Source organism: Meleagris gallopavo, chromosome Z, assembly GCF_000146605.3.
Source record: "Meleagris gallopavo isolate NT-WF06-2002-E0010 breed Aviagen turkey brand Nicholas breeding stock chromosome Z, Turkey_5.1, whole genome shotgun sequence".
Classification (NCBI taxonomy): domain Eukaryota; kingdom Metazoa; phylum Chordata; class Aves; order Galliformes; family Phasianidae; genus Meleagris; species Meleagris gallopavo.
The window spans coordinates 25645353-25661545 of NC_015041.2; the positions used below are offsets into that span (position 1 = coordinate 25645353).

A 16193-nucleotide genomic window follows, 5' to 3' on the forward strand; every position below is an offset into this window, starting at 1 on the left:
GGCAGCCTGTTCCAGCACCTTACCACTCTCTCTGTAAAGAATTTCCCCCTGACATCCAACCTAAATCTCCCCTCTCTCAATTTAAAACAATTTCCCCTTGTTCTGCAGTTATCTACCCTTTCAAAGAGTTCATTCCCCTCCTGTTTGTAGGCTCCCTTTAGGTATTGAAAGGCTGCAGTGAAGTCACCCCACAGCCTTCTTTTCTCCAGGCTGGACAAGCCCAGCTCCCTCAGCCTGTCTTCGTGAGGGAGGTGCTCCACTCCCCTGATCATCTTCATGGTTCTCCTCTGGACCATCTCCAATAGATCTCTGTCTTTCTTGTACTGGGGGACATCACATCCAGAGAAGTGATGGGAAGAATTAATTTTTTGTAGTCTTAGCAGTGCCATTAATAGTTTGGAAAATGGAAAACTGGAACATCTCAAGGTAGCTTGTGGTGCCCATGCTTCAGTAGCACTTCACATCTGAACAGCAGTTCTAAACTATGATGTTACAGAAGATAATGGGAAGCTGTCATTAGCTTTTTGTACTTGGGTTTTACGTGGGGTTCTGTTGGCTAGGATTTGTACGAACATTCAAACATTACCTTTATTGTAAGCAAAATGTAACTTGTTAACAGCTTTATCCTGGGCTTGGGTGATCAGATGCAGCAGCTTCTGTCATTTGTTCTCCACTTGCTTTATGCAAAGGAAAATGTTTAAGTCTGGTATGCTGAAGTTTCTTGCTGTTTTCAGGAGTAAATTTAAGTAACTATAAAATTATTTCTTTGTTCTGCTCCTCAGACTTTGAAGCATGTTTTATTCGCCTTATTGACAAAGTGACAAATGGCTCTAGGATTGAGATAAACCAAACAGGTGAGATCTGTTCTCTTCTTCCTCTGTTGCAGTCTTCTAGGCTCTATCACTTGAAGTAAAAATTGCAGCTTGACAGGTAGGTGTTTAGATAGCATTGACTCCATGGATTAGATGTTACTAAGCACAGAAGCTTTGTAGTAAAGGAATACATGAAAGATCACGCATCTCCAGAGTGCAGTGCACTAAAGGAGGTGCATTGCTCAAGACTGAGGGGTAATATTCTGTTTAATATGTTGGATCTCCTAGCAGAGGAAAGTCACCAAACCAAGCAAGGTTTGTACTTGCCAAGTCATGTTCCTAGGAGGAGTTACAATTACTTTGATCAAGAAGCATCCCATGTGGGAATCTCAGCTATCTCTCTTATGTATGGATTTTCAGGACTGGTTTGTCAGTAAAGTGGATAATATGCCACTGGATATACTGAGGCAGGTTTTCAACAGAGCATAATTTCATTCTATCTTCTTTAAAAGATGGTAGTTGCTTGTTTCAGCATTTTGGGGATAGCTTAGAGTTTCTTAATTTTGGAGGAGGGCAGGAAGGAGGAGAAATGATGTGCAAGACAAACAGTCATCTGCCTTGACCCATTTATTTACTGTGGTCTTTGAAGTAGTGTGGTGGTAGTGCTGCCAATCTCTGTAAAATCTACTGTTCCTGGTTGCAAAGTGTCTTTATGCTACAGTAATGGCTAGCATGCTGACATTGCTCTAATTTCTTTTTTTCCTCACTGGCTTCTTTCCCAGGTACTACCTTGTATTATCAGCCTGGTCTTCTATATGGGGGCTCACTGGAACATGATTGCAGCCCTAGCCGCAGTATTGGCTACTACTTAGAAAGTCTACTCTGTTTGGCACCTTTCATGAAACATCCACTGAAGATTGTCCTGAGGGGAGTAACAAATGATAGAGTAGATCCTTCGGTAAGTAATAAAATGTAAGTATTGGAGGAGGATTCTTTCTTTCTAAATAAAGATTAGGAAGAAGTCTATAAAGTATACTGTGTTTTTTTATAATATTTCACAGTATGCAGTATTACTGCATCTCTCAGCAAGCTGTCTAGATAAAATGAGCATCTACTGAACTGTTCCCTTTTTGCTCTCCCCATTACATTCAATATTCCACCCTTTAACTTTCTGCTCTGTACTGATTCTGTTTTCTCATCTGAAAATCCTCTAAATGTCATGTGAGGCCCTTCCGCTAATTCACTTCTCACACAGTTAGGACTGTTTCTACCCCATTACATACTGATTTGCTATGAAAAGAAGAAATTGTCTATAAAAGTTGGCTGTGACAAAGAAAGAATCTTTGATCCTTTTAGAATCAGAGAATGGCTTAGATTTGAAGGGATCTTAAACGTCATCTGATTGTAATCCTCCTGCCATGGGCAGAGTTGCCAACCACAGCCCCATCCAGCCTGGCTGTGAATGCCTCCAGAGACGGAGCATCCACAGCCTCTCTGGACAGCCTCTTCCAGTGCCTCAACATCTTCTTAAGTAAAACATTTCTTCTTAACATCTAATCTAAATGTACCCTCTTACAGTTAAAGCCATTCTACCTTGTCCTGTCACTATCAGACTGTATAAAATGTTGGTCTACCTCTTTCTTATAAGCTCTCCTTAAGCAATTGAAGGCTGCTGTGAGGTCTCTCTGCAGCCTTCTCTACTCCAGGCTGGACAAGCCCAATTTTCTCAACCTGTCTTCATAGTAGAGGTGCTCCAGCCCTTTGATCACTGTCATGGAACTCCTCTGGACCCTCTCCACATCCCTCCTGTACTGGGGGCCCCAGACTTCCAGGTGGGGCCTCACTGGTCCTGCACAGAGGAGCAGGATCACCTCTCTCCCCCTGCTGGCCACTCCTCTGTTGATGAAGCCCAGGGTACCATTGGCCTTCTGGGCTGCAAGTGCATGCAGCTGGTGCATGTCCAGCTTTTTGTCCACCAGGACCCCCAGGTCCTCTGCAGGGCTGCTCTCAATGAGTTCTTCTCCCAGTCTGTACTCATATCTGGGATTGCCTTGACCCAAGTTACAACATTTTGCACTTGGCCTTGTTAAACCTCAGTAGATTCTCACTTGCACGCTTCTCAAGCATGTGCAGGCCCCTCTGGATGGCATCCCTCCCTTCTGTTGTATCAGCTACACCACTCAGCTTTGTGTTGTGTGCAGACTTGCTGAGGATGCACTCAATCCCACTGTCTGCATCATTGATAAAGGTGTTATAGAGTGCGGGTCCCAAGATGGACCCTTGGAGGACATCTCTTCTGATCCCATTCCACCTGGACATAGAGCCACTGATAACAACCCTCTGGCTATGACCATCCAACCAATTCTTTATCCACTAGTCAGCCTCTCTCCAATTTAGAGATAAGGATCGGGTGTGGGTCAATGTCAAAGGCTTTGCAGGAGTCCAGATAGATGGCATCAGTTGCCCTTCCTTGATCCATCAATGCCATCACTCCACTTAGAAGACCACCAGATTACTGAGGCTGTTACATAGACTACATTTTTTTCACTGCAATGAAGAGATTTCTTTTCTTAAGTAAGTCAAAGAGGAAAAGCAATCCAATCTGAATATTGCTTTCAATTAAGTTTGAATGCTCATCTAAGTAGCTGAGTCCTGATTCTGGGAATTAACCCTTTTTAGGCACTAGGTATATTGGCCAACAATTAAACAATCTTACTTGAAAGGGATGTCAGAACCAGAGCCAGTTAGTTTGTGCTTGAAAGGGACTTATACCTGCCTAAGCTCTGGCACAGAATGATATTGGGGTTACAGCAGCTAATTTCCATTAGTTTACAGTGTGTTTCTAGTAGTTGTAAAATGCAGAGTTGTGTGCTAATGCACTGTATCTTATGTTTGTCATGTTGCGGAGCACAGCTAGTTAGTATGACTCAGCTAACAGCAGTAAATTCCTAAATGGTGGTAACTTGATAATGGTTCCTAAAACTGGTTTAAGTCTGGCTTATGTCTGTTTAAATTGTCCGAATAAATTTCAGACTGGGTGACTGACCAGCACATTTGTCCTGGTTTCAGCTAGGACAGAGTTTATTTTCTTTGTAGAGGCTAATATTGATAATAATAAATGTAGCATTGATTACTCATCAGTGTGTTAGTTGTTGCAGAGCAGTGTTTACCCAGAGCTAAGTATTCTTCTGCATCTTGTGCTGTTCAGCCAGTGAGGAGGCAGGCAATGCACAGGAAGTTGGGAGGGGACACAACCAAAACAGCTGGCACAAATTGGGGTACCAAAGGGGTATTCTGTACCATAAGATGAACAATAAAACTTGATGAAATTGGCTAGCAGGATGATTATCAGGAGAGAGGCAGCTACTGTTGCCTAGGATCTGGCTGGGCATTGGCTGGCAGGTGGTGAGCATTTGTGTTATATATCACTTATTTTATGTATTCTTTTATTATTTTCCCTTCCTTGTGTATCCTATTAAACTCCATCTCAGAGTAGTGAAGCACTGGAACATGTTGCTCTGAGAGGTGGTGGCTGCTCCATCCATACAGACATTCAGGGTCAGGCTGGATGGGACCCTGAGCAACCTGATCTAGCTGTGGATGTCTCTGTTCATTGGAAGGGTTGGATTAGATTGCCGTTAAAGGTCCCAATTTAAATGGTTCTGTTATTCTGTGCTTCAGTTCATGAGATGTGCTTTTTTTTTCCTCATTCTCTTCCTTATCCTACTGAGGGAAAATGTGTAAATGGCTTTGTGGTGCTTGTTGGTTAAAACAACACCAACATAAAGTGTTTTTACAATGTATTTTGTACCTTACACATCTCTGCAGGCTGCTGAAACTAAACACACAGTTTTAAGTGGTACCTTAAATGATTTTGGTGCTTAAATACCTGGAAACTTGATTTCAAATTGATCTGGGCTTTATATTGTTCAGTAGATAGAAGGTGCTTAGCAACTGGGTGAAAATGTATTTATGCTTTTCTCAAAAGATGCTCAGGTTGGTCTATCCTTCTGCACTCTTTCTGCTTGTCCAAGGGGAAGAAGGGAGGGAAAACCAGTGTTAATACTTTGTGATTAGTTTAAAATGAACAAGGCATTTTTGCTGTTGTTCTTCATGTATGTGCCTCTGTAGTTCATGTTCATAGATATGAAAGGCAAGGCACCTGCTCACCTGTGTTGGAGGTTATGTTGTCTGTCTGGTTGGATTTTGAAGTTTAGCTTAGTTTGTAAGAAGGATGTTGTATCTTGTAAACAAAAATATATGTCTATATTTTGGAGTTAGGTTAACTCTGTAAGAAGTAAAGAAGTATCCTTGTCTACATCTGTCATCTGTGGGTGAATGGACAAATTCACATCTACGCATATGACAACTTACATACAGATCTTGACACTTAAACATGATTGGTCACATACTATCCCTTTTGAGCTCAAAAAAATAAGGTGGTTTTGCCAGCCTCTCATCCCTATCTCCTGCTTTCAGCTATGCAGTGTTGTTGATTCCAAAGGCCCCTTTTTTGAAAGGAGTGGTAGTAGCACACAGCTCATCACTCCTGTATTTCCATTTCCTTCTCTAACGTTGTTACTCTGACAGATACACAGTGCTACAGTTGGTTTGTCTGTAACTGTTCTTAATGGTTGTGTTTACAAACATTATGTCATGGGACTTTCCACAGAAATGACTTTTCTGATGGCATGAGACTAGGATACAAAGTTTGGGCTTGGGAATGATGAACTTCAGTGTTAATCAGAATTCAGCAGTTGTCTAGAACTCCAGGAAAGCAAAAGTTTTTCCCACTAACTCCTCTCACCTTTTTTTTATTTTTTTTTCAATTTGCTGAACTCTGGTGCACATGCACACAATATAGATCCAGTCACCAAATGTAATGTTCTGTGCGGAGCTAATAGCTACATAGGAAGGGAACAAACACATACCAATATGTCTTTGTTTGTCTTTTGCACTTTTTGCTAGCTAAGAGATTCTGCATGTCACTAGAAGTTTTTTAAAGGTTTTTCCTTTTAGTTACTGTCAGCTTCTTTACAGGAGAAGGTTCAGCAACTAATGAACAAACAATTTGGATATAGCAACTTGTTGGCACTTGTGGCGCGGTATGACCTCAGTTGTGTAATGCTTTTGTTGTGGTACACCTTGGTATTGTATTGTTTGCTCTAGAGATGGAATAATGCCCTTCCAAGGGGAACTGAAAGTTTTATGATTGAGTGATAGGCAGGATCTTGGAAAATAGGGGTTTGAATCTCAGTTCTGCTGTTGTCTTCACTTTCAGTGAAGTAATCACCACTCCTGCATGATCTCATCCTTCTCTTAATCAGAATAGTCTTTTCCACTGTTCACATACTGCCAGTTACCTTCTCTGCTCAGATTGTAAATCTGGAACAGAGACAGTCTGTTACTGTGCATCTATACCTGATAGGTATCATATCTGGACTTCTCTGGAGACCAAACACTGTAACAAGTCTTGAAACTTTTGGGAACAACCAAACCAGACTTAAGATTGGACCAGCTTCCAGCATTGCCCTAACAGTCTTCTTCCAGGCAAATTTTAATCCAAAGAATTGCAAAAGTGGATATGCAGGAGAGGAAGGGAGTTTCCATCTATGCAGTGAAGCTTTTTTTTTTTTCAATGGTATGTGCATTTTCAGAAGAAAAAGGAAGAAATATTTTTTTAATCTTACTCAAACCAGATCGGTATGTTGAAATTTTATCACCTGGGCCAGCGGTATTCACGTATGTTGATGTGTGTCCATATACATGTTATTAGAGGATTTTGCTTCAGAAGTCAAATCAGTGGAATTAGTGAATACTACTGAAGGGCAGAAGTAAGGTAGTAAGGGGCTTTACCATGTGCTTCTTAAATACATAAATCTCTGTTTTACATATTTTTTTATGAAGACATTAAAATATTGATTCCTACTTGATATCATTGAAAGCAAGCCAAAATCTCTCTGAAGTATGGTGACCAGCAAAATTTGGAGAATGAGAACTGTAGCAACTCGGGTGACTCAAGCAGGTTTTCAGTACTTTCACTGGGGCTTGCATTGTCTGCAAAGCAGAGACTCAAGGGTCATGAATTCTGGCTGAAACCATGGGAAGAAGGATGCTCAAAGTGCTGTCTACTGTGCACCTGTTTCTTTCTCCACCTGAATTCTAGTTCCTCTTTGGTCATGCTGTCCTGGTCCCATCTTTCCAAGGTCCATCATCCAAGTTGTTTGTCTTGCATGATTTGCTATTGCTCTGCTTAAATTCGTTTTGTCACATTTGGTGCTAAAGTTTCAGTGGAAGAAAGACATCAGACAGTCATTGTGGTCTTAGTTTAGCAAAACAGAAGGAGCTGTGGCAAGGAAAATCTAGCTGAGACCTAGATCTAGTGAGTAAGTGGCTCCAAGAGAAGTGAATGATTTTTCATTCACTTTAGACTCTTCTAGTTACTAGAAGCTTCTGTTTCCAGAAACAGATGAGAAATTCTTGGCAAAAGAGTAAGGTTGCTCCTTGCCAGTTCAAGGGGCTACTCTAAAATATGCTCATCATACATTTCAGTTGTCAGAATTTTTTCATAACAGCATAATTATTTTTTTTTGGTAACCACATTCAGAGAAACAAGTGAGCAGTTTTAGCTGAACCATAACAGAAGTCAGACTAAGGAAGAAATCCAGAATAAGAAATTCCATCTCCATAGTTTGCTGTTGTATATTTTGTGAGTAGTGAGATCTTGTGATAATTTAAGAGTAAATGAAGCTCTCTGCCTTCTATGTCTGCCCACAGAGTGCTTACTCTTACAGGAAGCTTCATCCTTGTTAGCATCTCATACGACTTTTAAGTTACTGACTTATGTAATTTCAATAAAGGGTCTGCTTTTAAAACTATGTGTTCTGTAGGTTGACGTCCTTAAGGCAACAGCTCTACCACTACTGAAAAAATTTGGAATTGATGGTGAAAGTCTGGAAATCAAGGTATGAGAGTATGTTTCTTTCTTTCTAAACATACATGGGAACAATGCTTTCAGCTGCTTCACAGGACTATATGCTTGCTTCCCTTTTCTGTTTCTAGCAGATATCTGTTCCTATCTAAATAATATATATTATTACATAATAGTATTTGTCTTGTTCATGGCATGTCTCAACATAGCACACATGCAGTTGCTGAGGGTCTGTAGTAGAATAGAGATGCAAAGGCTGTATGTAGAGAGGATGACAAATTCAAGTGACCTTTCTGTGTCTTGGGGATCTTTGCAAATTAAGAAACCTTTCTGCTTTCTTGTTCCTCTTCACTTAATGTAATTTCTTCTTTACTCCTGTTCTTCCTGCCCCATGCTTAGGGCTAGAAATTAATAATTCAATCTTTTGTCTCCTTTACCAGCAAAGGTACTGGATCTGTATTTGGTTAAGATTTACTTCCCGTTTGGAATATATCGTGTATAGTAAAGAAACTTTTCTCTAAAGACTACTTTTTACAGACATAATGAATTTGTGTGTAGAATAGGCTCAAGAGTAGAAACTATAATGTTTCTAACTAGGAAAGACTTATTTAAAATGTATGAAGGCCTAGAATCCACTTTAAGTCTTTGCTTGCTCCTCTATGACTTCACAGTTTCTTCCCTCATCCTGCCAATGGCCCAGGATCTGTTGCAACATTGCTGACATCATCAGGCTCTGCCTGGGTGGTGCTACAGCAGTCCTGGTCTCCAGTTCCCCATTGTCATACCTATCTAATCTCTATCCATGGGGTGTTCCCAGTGCTCAGGGTTGGGACTGCCTCCTGGCTTGCCCTGCTTCTTGGGTGGAATGGTGGGATCAGCATGGGCTGGCAAGGCTTTCAAAAAAGGAGGGAATTTGTTATTTTTGATTCCCACGTAAGCATGTTAAGCATCAAAAAGATAACACTTTCTTCAGCAGTGAGATACATATTTAACGGAAGTGAACTAGTGTTGCCTCCCTGGTAAATATTGTAGGGTTTTGGGTTTTTTTGCCGATTGTCTTTGTTTTTGATAGTCGTGTTGTTTTTTTTCCCCTTCATTGGGAATCCATGCCTACTGTATTTGAAATGAGAGAAACAAGGGGGGAGGAGGGGAATGTAAAAGAAACCATTTATTGCTTATAGGTTGGTGGAAAAAAATCTGTTTCTGCCTTTAGGATGTCTTTTTCTTACTCGTGTTTCCTTACTGATAATGACAACATTATAGTTTAAGTGAAATTAAATCTATCATGTCTGATTAAATATATATTCTTTGTGCTCCTTGCAACCTATTTTCTTATTATTTTCAGATCAGCCGGAGAGGAATGCCTCCAAAAGGAGGTGGAGAGATATTATTTGCTTGCCCAGTGAGAAAGGTCTTGCAGCCTATTCAGTTCACTGACCCAGGCAAAATCAAGCGCATCAGAGGAACTGCGTATCCTTCCCTTACGTTCTTTTTAAATAAGTTTGCTTTTAAGGGAAAAAAGTAAGTCTCCTAATTTGAAATCCCAACAGCATACCTGTGTTCATGCAGATAATACAGGGCCACTTTTCACGGAGTGAGAACGCAGATTCCATCAGCATGTCTCAAAAGCACCGTGTTCAGAACACTGTTGTTCAAAAAGTATCAGTAAACAAGTAAATGAAAAGTACTGTTATATTTTAGATCTAAAATATTTTCAATAGCAAGAAATTCCATGTAGCAGCACTAACAGGAATGTTACCTTGTCGTAATCCAATAGGAACAAATGTAGTTTTGCTATACATTGAATACTTGGCATTTTGGTTGTTAATGAGCAGAGTGCAGAGTTTTGGATGGGAGCATAAAAGTGCCTCACTGCACATACATGAACTGATCTTGTTGTTGGCTTACCAAAAGCAATTTGGTAACTCTTTGCTTGCAGCAATGCCACTGGAGTGGGAAGTAGTGAGGGATTTACTCCCTCTCAAAGAAAAGGGCAGAATATGTAATGTTTTTTCTGTTGTCTTCTATTTTTGGTTTGTTACCTCTATGCTATATGTTATGAACCTACTCTTATTATAGGAAGACACAGAAATCCATTCTAGGCAGCATATACTAAATGATACAATTGATGAGCTTTGGCTCTCTTGAGCATTGTCCAGCTTGCAGTTCGATTTGTAACAAGAATCTCAAATGTAGTCTAGATTTGATCACTCAAAAGAAAAGCAGGAATTGGGGCTGGTTTCCTGCTCTAGACACATTTCTGCTTTTATCTTACGGCATGCTGTCATAGATGTATGCAAGAATGGGATGCTTTGACCTCTATTCCAACTGTGTATTTGGATGAGTGCAGCACTGCCAAATGAGAGCAGCTTTACTGTGTGCATGAGCTGTAGAACAGAAAGGATGCATCTCAGTGTGCTTGTAGTGGCTGTTTTCATGTTTTTTCAAGAAGACAGTCATTTTATTTTGTCCTCTTCTATAATATGTAGTTCTGTCCTCTGTTTCTATGTGAAAGGGGAAGCAGTGGCTTTAGTGACATTTTTCTAGCTTGACTTTAAAGCACACAATACCATCCTGTGGCACTTTCAGTGGATTTGGTTGATGTATGTGAACAACTGGATTTTCTTCTCAGAGGTAAAAGTTTGCCTAGTTAGCCAAGTGTAAAGGACCAACAGAAGACATTTTCTGACTTCTAGAGTATGCTATCAGCAAGTATGATATCCTGTCCTCTCAGCAGAATAGTCCTGCTTCGTTGATATACTGGTCTACCCATCCTGCTTTATTGCAGACTTGCTTGCCTACAACCTTGGGCCAGCGCACCTGTAGACCTAGCAGGAATAAAAGGAATAAAAAATGAAAGGGACCTCCAGTGGGTAGCTGTTGTCATTGATTCCTCACATCCTACTGTTTGCTGTTTTGAGACTTGGACCTTCAGACAAGTGCATTCACCACGCTCTATCCCTTCTCCAGTACTGTGGGCTGAAACTGGAACTCCTTAAATCAGACTTTTGAATTAGAGTGGTGATCAGTCTTTTTCTCATCTGTTTTCCTGACTCTTATGCTTTCTCCATTTTACTCAGTTTTCTCTCTTTGCTCTTTTTATCTCATAAAATTATTAAGTAATTTCAAGACCTATTTCACTTTCTGAAAAGCTATATCTCTCATAAAGTTTTTCAGTAATGGTGAGACTTATTTCTGTTCTTTAAGGTCATACAGTTTTACTGCGTAGTTTAAGATAGAATCTAAGTATTAGACTCCCAGTATCTGGGGGATAATTGTGGTATATAGATTCTTGTTAAAACTGATGATTGAGTGTGGACCTCTGCATATCATTTTACCTTAATCTAACCTGGAGTTTTGGTAAATCTGGTCACTCCTTCCCTCTCCTTCCTGGCAGGACGTGACACCAAGTGAGAAGTCATCCTATTTTAGCCTGATCACTAAGTGGTCATCCAAGCCAGAGGAAAACAAAATGTTTTAGAAACAGAAGTCCTTGGATCTTTCACATGTGCATTTTTGATCCTTCAAGACGCTGCTGAACAAATCTGTTTACTTACAGCTAGGTATCTTGTGTTGCAGTAACTTCTTATAATCGTCTAAAATGTTGAGTGCACCAACTTCAGAATGATCAGTTCTCTTTATTATTGTTTACTGGTTTCACCCTTAAGATCTTGAAGTTTTCCATCTTCCTACTCCACAAGAGCAGACAATAGAAATTTGTAGAAAAGAAAGTTCCCCTCAGCCAGCAGGAGAGTGATGGTTTCTCTGTGTTGCCAGGTGTAAGTATAAGCAGTGGCTGCTTAAATGCAGAGCACGAGTCTGTATTGGTTGAGATGGAATTTTGAGTACAGATGTGTCATAGGTTTGAATATCTCTTGAGAATACTGCTGAAGTAGCACCTGAGTAAAAGGGCACAAAGGATGTGCAGAAAGATTATGATTTCTTCCTTGGAATGGTTATGTTTGAATGTTGAGTGACTAGAGCACTAGAGACTTTAAATTTATCAAAGCATTGCAAAAGAGCCAGAGACAGCAAAGTTTTAGCCTTCTAAATTTTTTTCTTTTGTAAAACTTTTGTTTTATTTTCAGTTCTCCAATTTCTCCCACTTTAAGGTGGAAGGGAAGGATTGCTTAGTTCAGAATAATTTTGCCCACCAACATCTTTTCCTAGGATGTGAATAGCAGACTATCGAGGATGATAGAATAGCAAGATAAAATTATTGAAGGACATCTCTAAGACCAGGTTTTACCTCGCAGTAATAGTTGATGTTTCTATAGATGTTCTGTGTATCTCACCTGAAGATACATCAGTGAAAATACTTTAGAACACACTAAGTACATGATCTGTAGGTACAGGCTTTGCTGGGAAAATGAGCTTACATTCATGGATGGATTATTCTGTTTGGCCAATCTAGTAGCCTTTTATGATGGTATAACTGCATCATTGGACAAGGGAAGAGCCACTGATGTGATCTATCTAGACTTCAGTAAGGTCTTTGACACGGTGCCCCACAGTATGCTTCTCTTCAAATTGGAAAGGTATGGTTTTGATGAGTGGACTGTTCAATGGGTGAAGAACTGACTGCAGGATCAAGTCCAAGGAGTGGTGGTCAAACTCAATGTCTGGATCGAGATCAGTGATAAGAGGTGTCTCACACAGATCAGTGCTGGGACTGATACTCTTTAATACTTTATCAATGGCATTGACAATGAGGTTGAGTGTACCCTCAGAAAGTTTATGGATGGCACCAAACTGTGGGTGCAGTTGAAACACCTGAGGGTTGGGATGCCATCCAGAGGAATCTAAACAGGCTTTAGCGGTGGGCCCAGGATAACCTCATGAGATTCAGCAAAGCCAAGTGCAAGGTCTTGCACTTAGTAAAGGCAACTTGCACTACTAATACAAGCTGGGGCATGAAAGGATTGAGCACAGCCCTGCTGAAAAGAACTTATGTGTAGTGGTGGATGGCAAGTTGGACATGAACCAGCACTGTGCCCTTGCAGCCCTGAAAGCCAACTGTATCCTGGGCTGCACTAAAAGAAGTATGGCCTGCAAGTTGAGAGAGGTGATCCTGCACCTCTGTGCCGGTGAGGCCTCACCTGGAGAACTGCATACAGATTTGGAGTCCTCAGAGACATGGACCTGTTGGAGAGCCTCCCAAGAAAAGCAAGAGAAATGACTGAAGGAATGGAATACCTTCCCTGTGAGGACAGATTGAGAGGGCTGGGGCTGTTCAGCCTGAAGAAGAAAACGCTCTGTTGTGACCTGATAGCAGCCTTTCAATATCTGAAGGGAAGCTAGAAGAAAAAAGGGACAGACTCTTCAGCATCATCATGTGGTATTAGGACAAAGGGAAATGATTTCGTACTAAAAGAGGGGAGTTTTGGGTTGGATATAAGGAAAAAGTATTTTGCAGTGAGAGTGGTGAGGAACTGAACAGGTTGCCCAGAGATGTCAAGGAAGTCCAATCCCCAGAGACAGTTAAGACCAGGCTGGACCTGTCTCTGAGCAACCTAACCTAGCTGTACATGTCCCTGTTCATTGCAAGGAAGTTGGACTACATGACCTTTAAAGGTCCCTTCCAACTCTTAAGGATTCTATGTGTAGGACAAAACTACATTTTTTGAAAGAATGTACTGGGACCTCTTAACTATTTTTGCCAGTCTCTTAATTATTTTTCATTATCACAGTTCCTTAGCTCAGAAATACAGGTATTCTGTCAGAGTGTCTCCACAGATGGCAAACAGAATGGTGGAATCTGCAAGGAGCATCCTGAACAAATTCCTCCCAGATATTTATATCTATACAGACCATATGAAAGGGGTCAGCTCTGGAAAGTGAGTATCCAGTATTTACAGGAAGAAGAAGTGTAGGTGTATATTTTTTTTTGCCTGCTAGCATATTCTGATCTGTAATTTTACTGAGCTGTAGGCCATTGTTTTCTATTTCTGACATTAAATAAATATTCCTTATAGGGGAAAAAAAAGAAATGAATCATTAGTTTTACTCAGTGCTGTGATAGAAATACTGTAGTTTTCTTAAACTAACAATGTAATTTATCATTACTGCCACTAAAGGTAACCTGAGCTCTATTCTGTTTTAAGCCTGTTTACAGAATCACAGAAGTGACTGCAGAATGCACTAATGTGATATGAAAACTAATGTTTGAATTTTACTCCAGGCTATCTGATGGAAATGGTAATACTAAGGTTGGAACCTGAATGTTTTCTAAACAATTTTATTCTCTGCTTTACTATGACATAAACAACTTTTCTCTCAACAGCAAAGTAATGTTTCAAATTTCCTTAGAGATTTGCTGGCCAGCGTAAGAGAGAAGTGATGCTCATGATTCAAACAATTTTATTGATATCTGTCAGTAACACTATCTGCTTGGCACTTCTTAGAAGTTGGAAATTGGGATAATTAATTTGTATGTCATCTTCCTGTATATTCAGTTCCCAGTGTGCATGCTTTTTTTTATTGTTTCTGTTCTTGGAAATACCATCTTTGAGATAACTTGCTAATTTCATAAGTCTACACGTCTGAAAATTGTTAACTAATTCTAAAGTTTCTTTCCTCTTTCCTTACTTCTCTATCATATTTAATATTCCACCTTAGTAAGTCTAGATAGTTAACAATAATGAAAATTTTGAAACCTTTTTTTCTGAGGGTGTGAGTTTTTGGTGTTGTTGTGGTTTTGGATTTTGTGATTGTTTTTTTCATATCTACCAATAATATGGAAAATTCAGATGAATTAAGGCAGCACCAATGTATTTTCTGCTTGCATGATTAGCCCATGTAGAAAAATAAATAATTGCATGGAAAAAAAAGGTGAGTTCCCCTTTTCACATTGCTGGTGCATGTTAATCTCTACTGCTGCTGTGCTACCATATTCAGCATTAGTATGGTGCCAGCACAGTCCCATTTCAGCAAAGCTTTTTGTGTTACTAGCTTCCTATTACTTCTGTATGTGTAGACAGGACAAGGAAGGAAAGCAATGCGTCTCATTCCCATTGCAGTCTCTGTTCAATGAAGAATTAAAACAGCAAGGATTATTTCAGCACACATTTGCCCAGCCTAGACAAAGCCCTGATTTCAGAATGTAGAGTGTTTTACCCTGTCCCTATCACAGTGCCAAAGCTTCAGGAAGTAGATTTGAGCATTTTCTGCCACCTGTGATGTCTCTCTGAACAAAAACTTTCTGAATTTTCTGAATTTACAACAGAGTGTTCATCTCTGCAGATGTTTCCTAACATTGTTTGCACATGCATGAGACACTAGATGATTTTGTTTCGGCAGTTTGTCACATGCTACTGAAGGCTAACAAAATCTGCCATGGGATATAGTTATTATTACTGTCCAAATTATGGCCCCTAAGAAGCAACATCTTTTCACTCTTGCTGTCTAGATCTTTCTTTCAGAGGAAAGGAGGAAGAGAAAAACATCTTTAGCATAATTTTTGTGTTGCTGAGTAGTTAAATATGGGTGGGGAACCTCCAGTATCTGTTCATTCCCTCCCTACTTAAATGCTTCTGGCAGAACTGTTCTTTTCTAACACTGGGACAGTTTGTCTGTACTGGTATTTAGGCTTTGTTTTTGTGGTTTGTTGATATTGGTGATGTTCCTTACCATTTTGAGTGAGTGGAGTTTTTTTAATTAAAAAGTTTGGGTATTGAAGGCAGTATGAGTCCATAACTGTGGGAAATGCTGTACGTAGAGAAAAGTCAACCTTATTTTGAATGGCTAGCTATTGGTGTTCTTCCAGGACATAAATATACAGAGATCTTACGCTATTTTTTTTGCTAGTTATAACTTTTTCTCAGCAAGTATCTACCAGCAATGTACACTACCATTTGTTACTTTCTTTTAGCAAAAGTATTTTTTAATATTGATAAAAGCATTTTTTTAGGATGCTAAGCTCTGAGAAAAATGCATAGGTTGCTCCAAAGTGATGCCTCCTATTTATTTACAAGGAAACTGCAATAGATACGAAGAGCACAATAACACTATTTGGCAGAGCAGATTCTCAGCTACAAAGCAGTATTTTTCAATGTAGTCACTGCTATTGACCAGCTTGTGCAGTTTATTTGATCAGTGCATTTCATTTTGTGGTGTGACAGCTGTACATGGCCATCCAAAATGTGACTTGTCTTTCACACCACTGTTGCCACTGCTAGTTGGAACTGGATCAGCTATACAGTCCATTCCATACCAAGCAATTCTGTGATTCTATGATTCCGTGAAATGCAAGCGTTGTAAATCTTTTTTTTTTATTTTTTCATTCACCTGCTTGGTACTGTAGCTATTCTTGCTATATAATGAAGCTTCCATGCTAAAAGGTGGATCCCTAAAGAATGTTAGTTTTGTACTTGAATGTGACAGAAAAGAAAATCAAGTTACTTCAGAAAATGTCAAAGATTAATTAGCACTGGTGTTTTTGTTTTTTTTTT

General features: G+C 39.8%; 1 protein-coding gene across 1 annotated transcript in view; it reads left to right on the top strand.

Moving 5' to 3' along the window:
- Window positions 1-16193, top strand: part of RCL1 (RNA terminal phosphate cyclase like 1) — a gene marked incomplete at its 5' end in the record, with an annotated part of 31253 nt that overhangs the window by 1237 nt on the left and 13823 nt on the right. The window contains 5 exons of the mRNA XM_031557280.1: window positions 783-854; window positions 1595-1770; window positions 7703-7777; window positions 9089-9213; window positions 13455-13580. Coding sequence (XP_031413140.1) covers window positions 783-854; window positions 1595-1770; window positions 7703-7777; window positions 9089-9213; window positions 13455-13580 — 574 coding nt within the window. The remainder of the gene's footprint in view (window positions 1-782; window positions 855-1594; window positions 1771-7702; window positions 7778-9088; window positions 9214-13454; window positions 13581-16193) is intronic.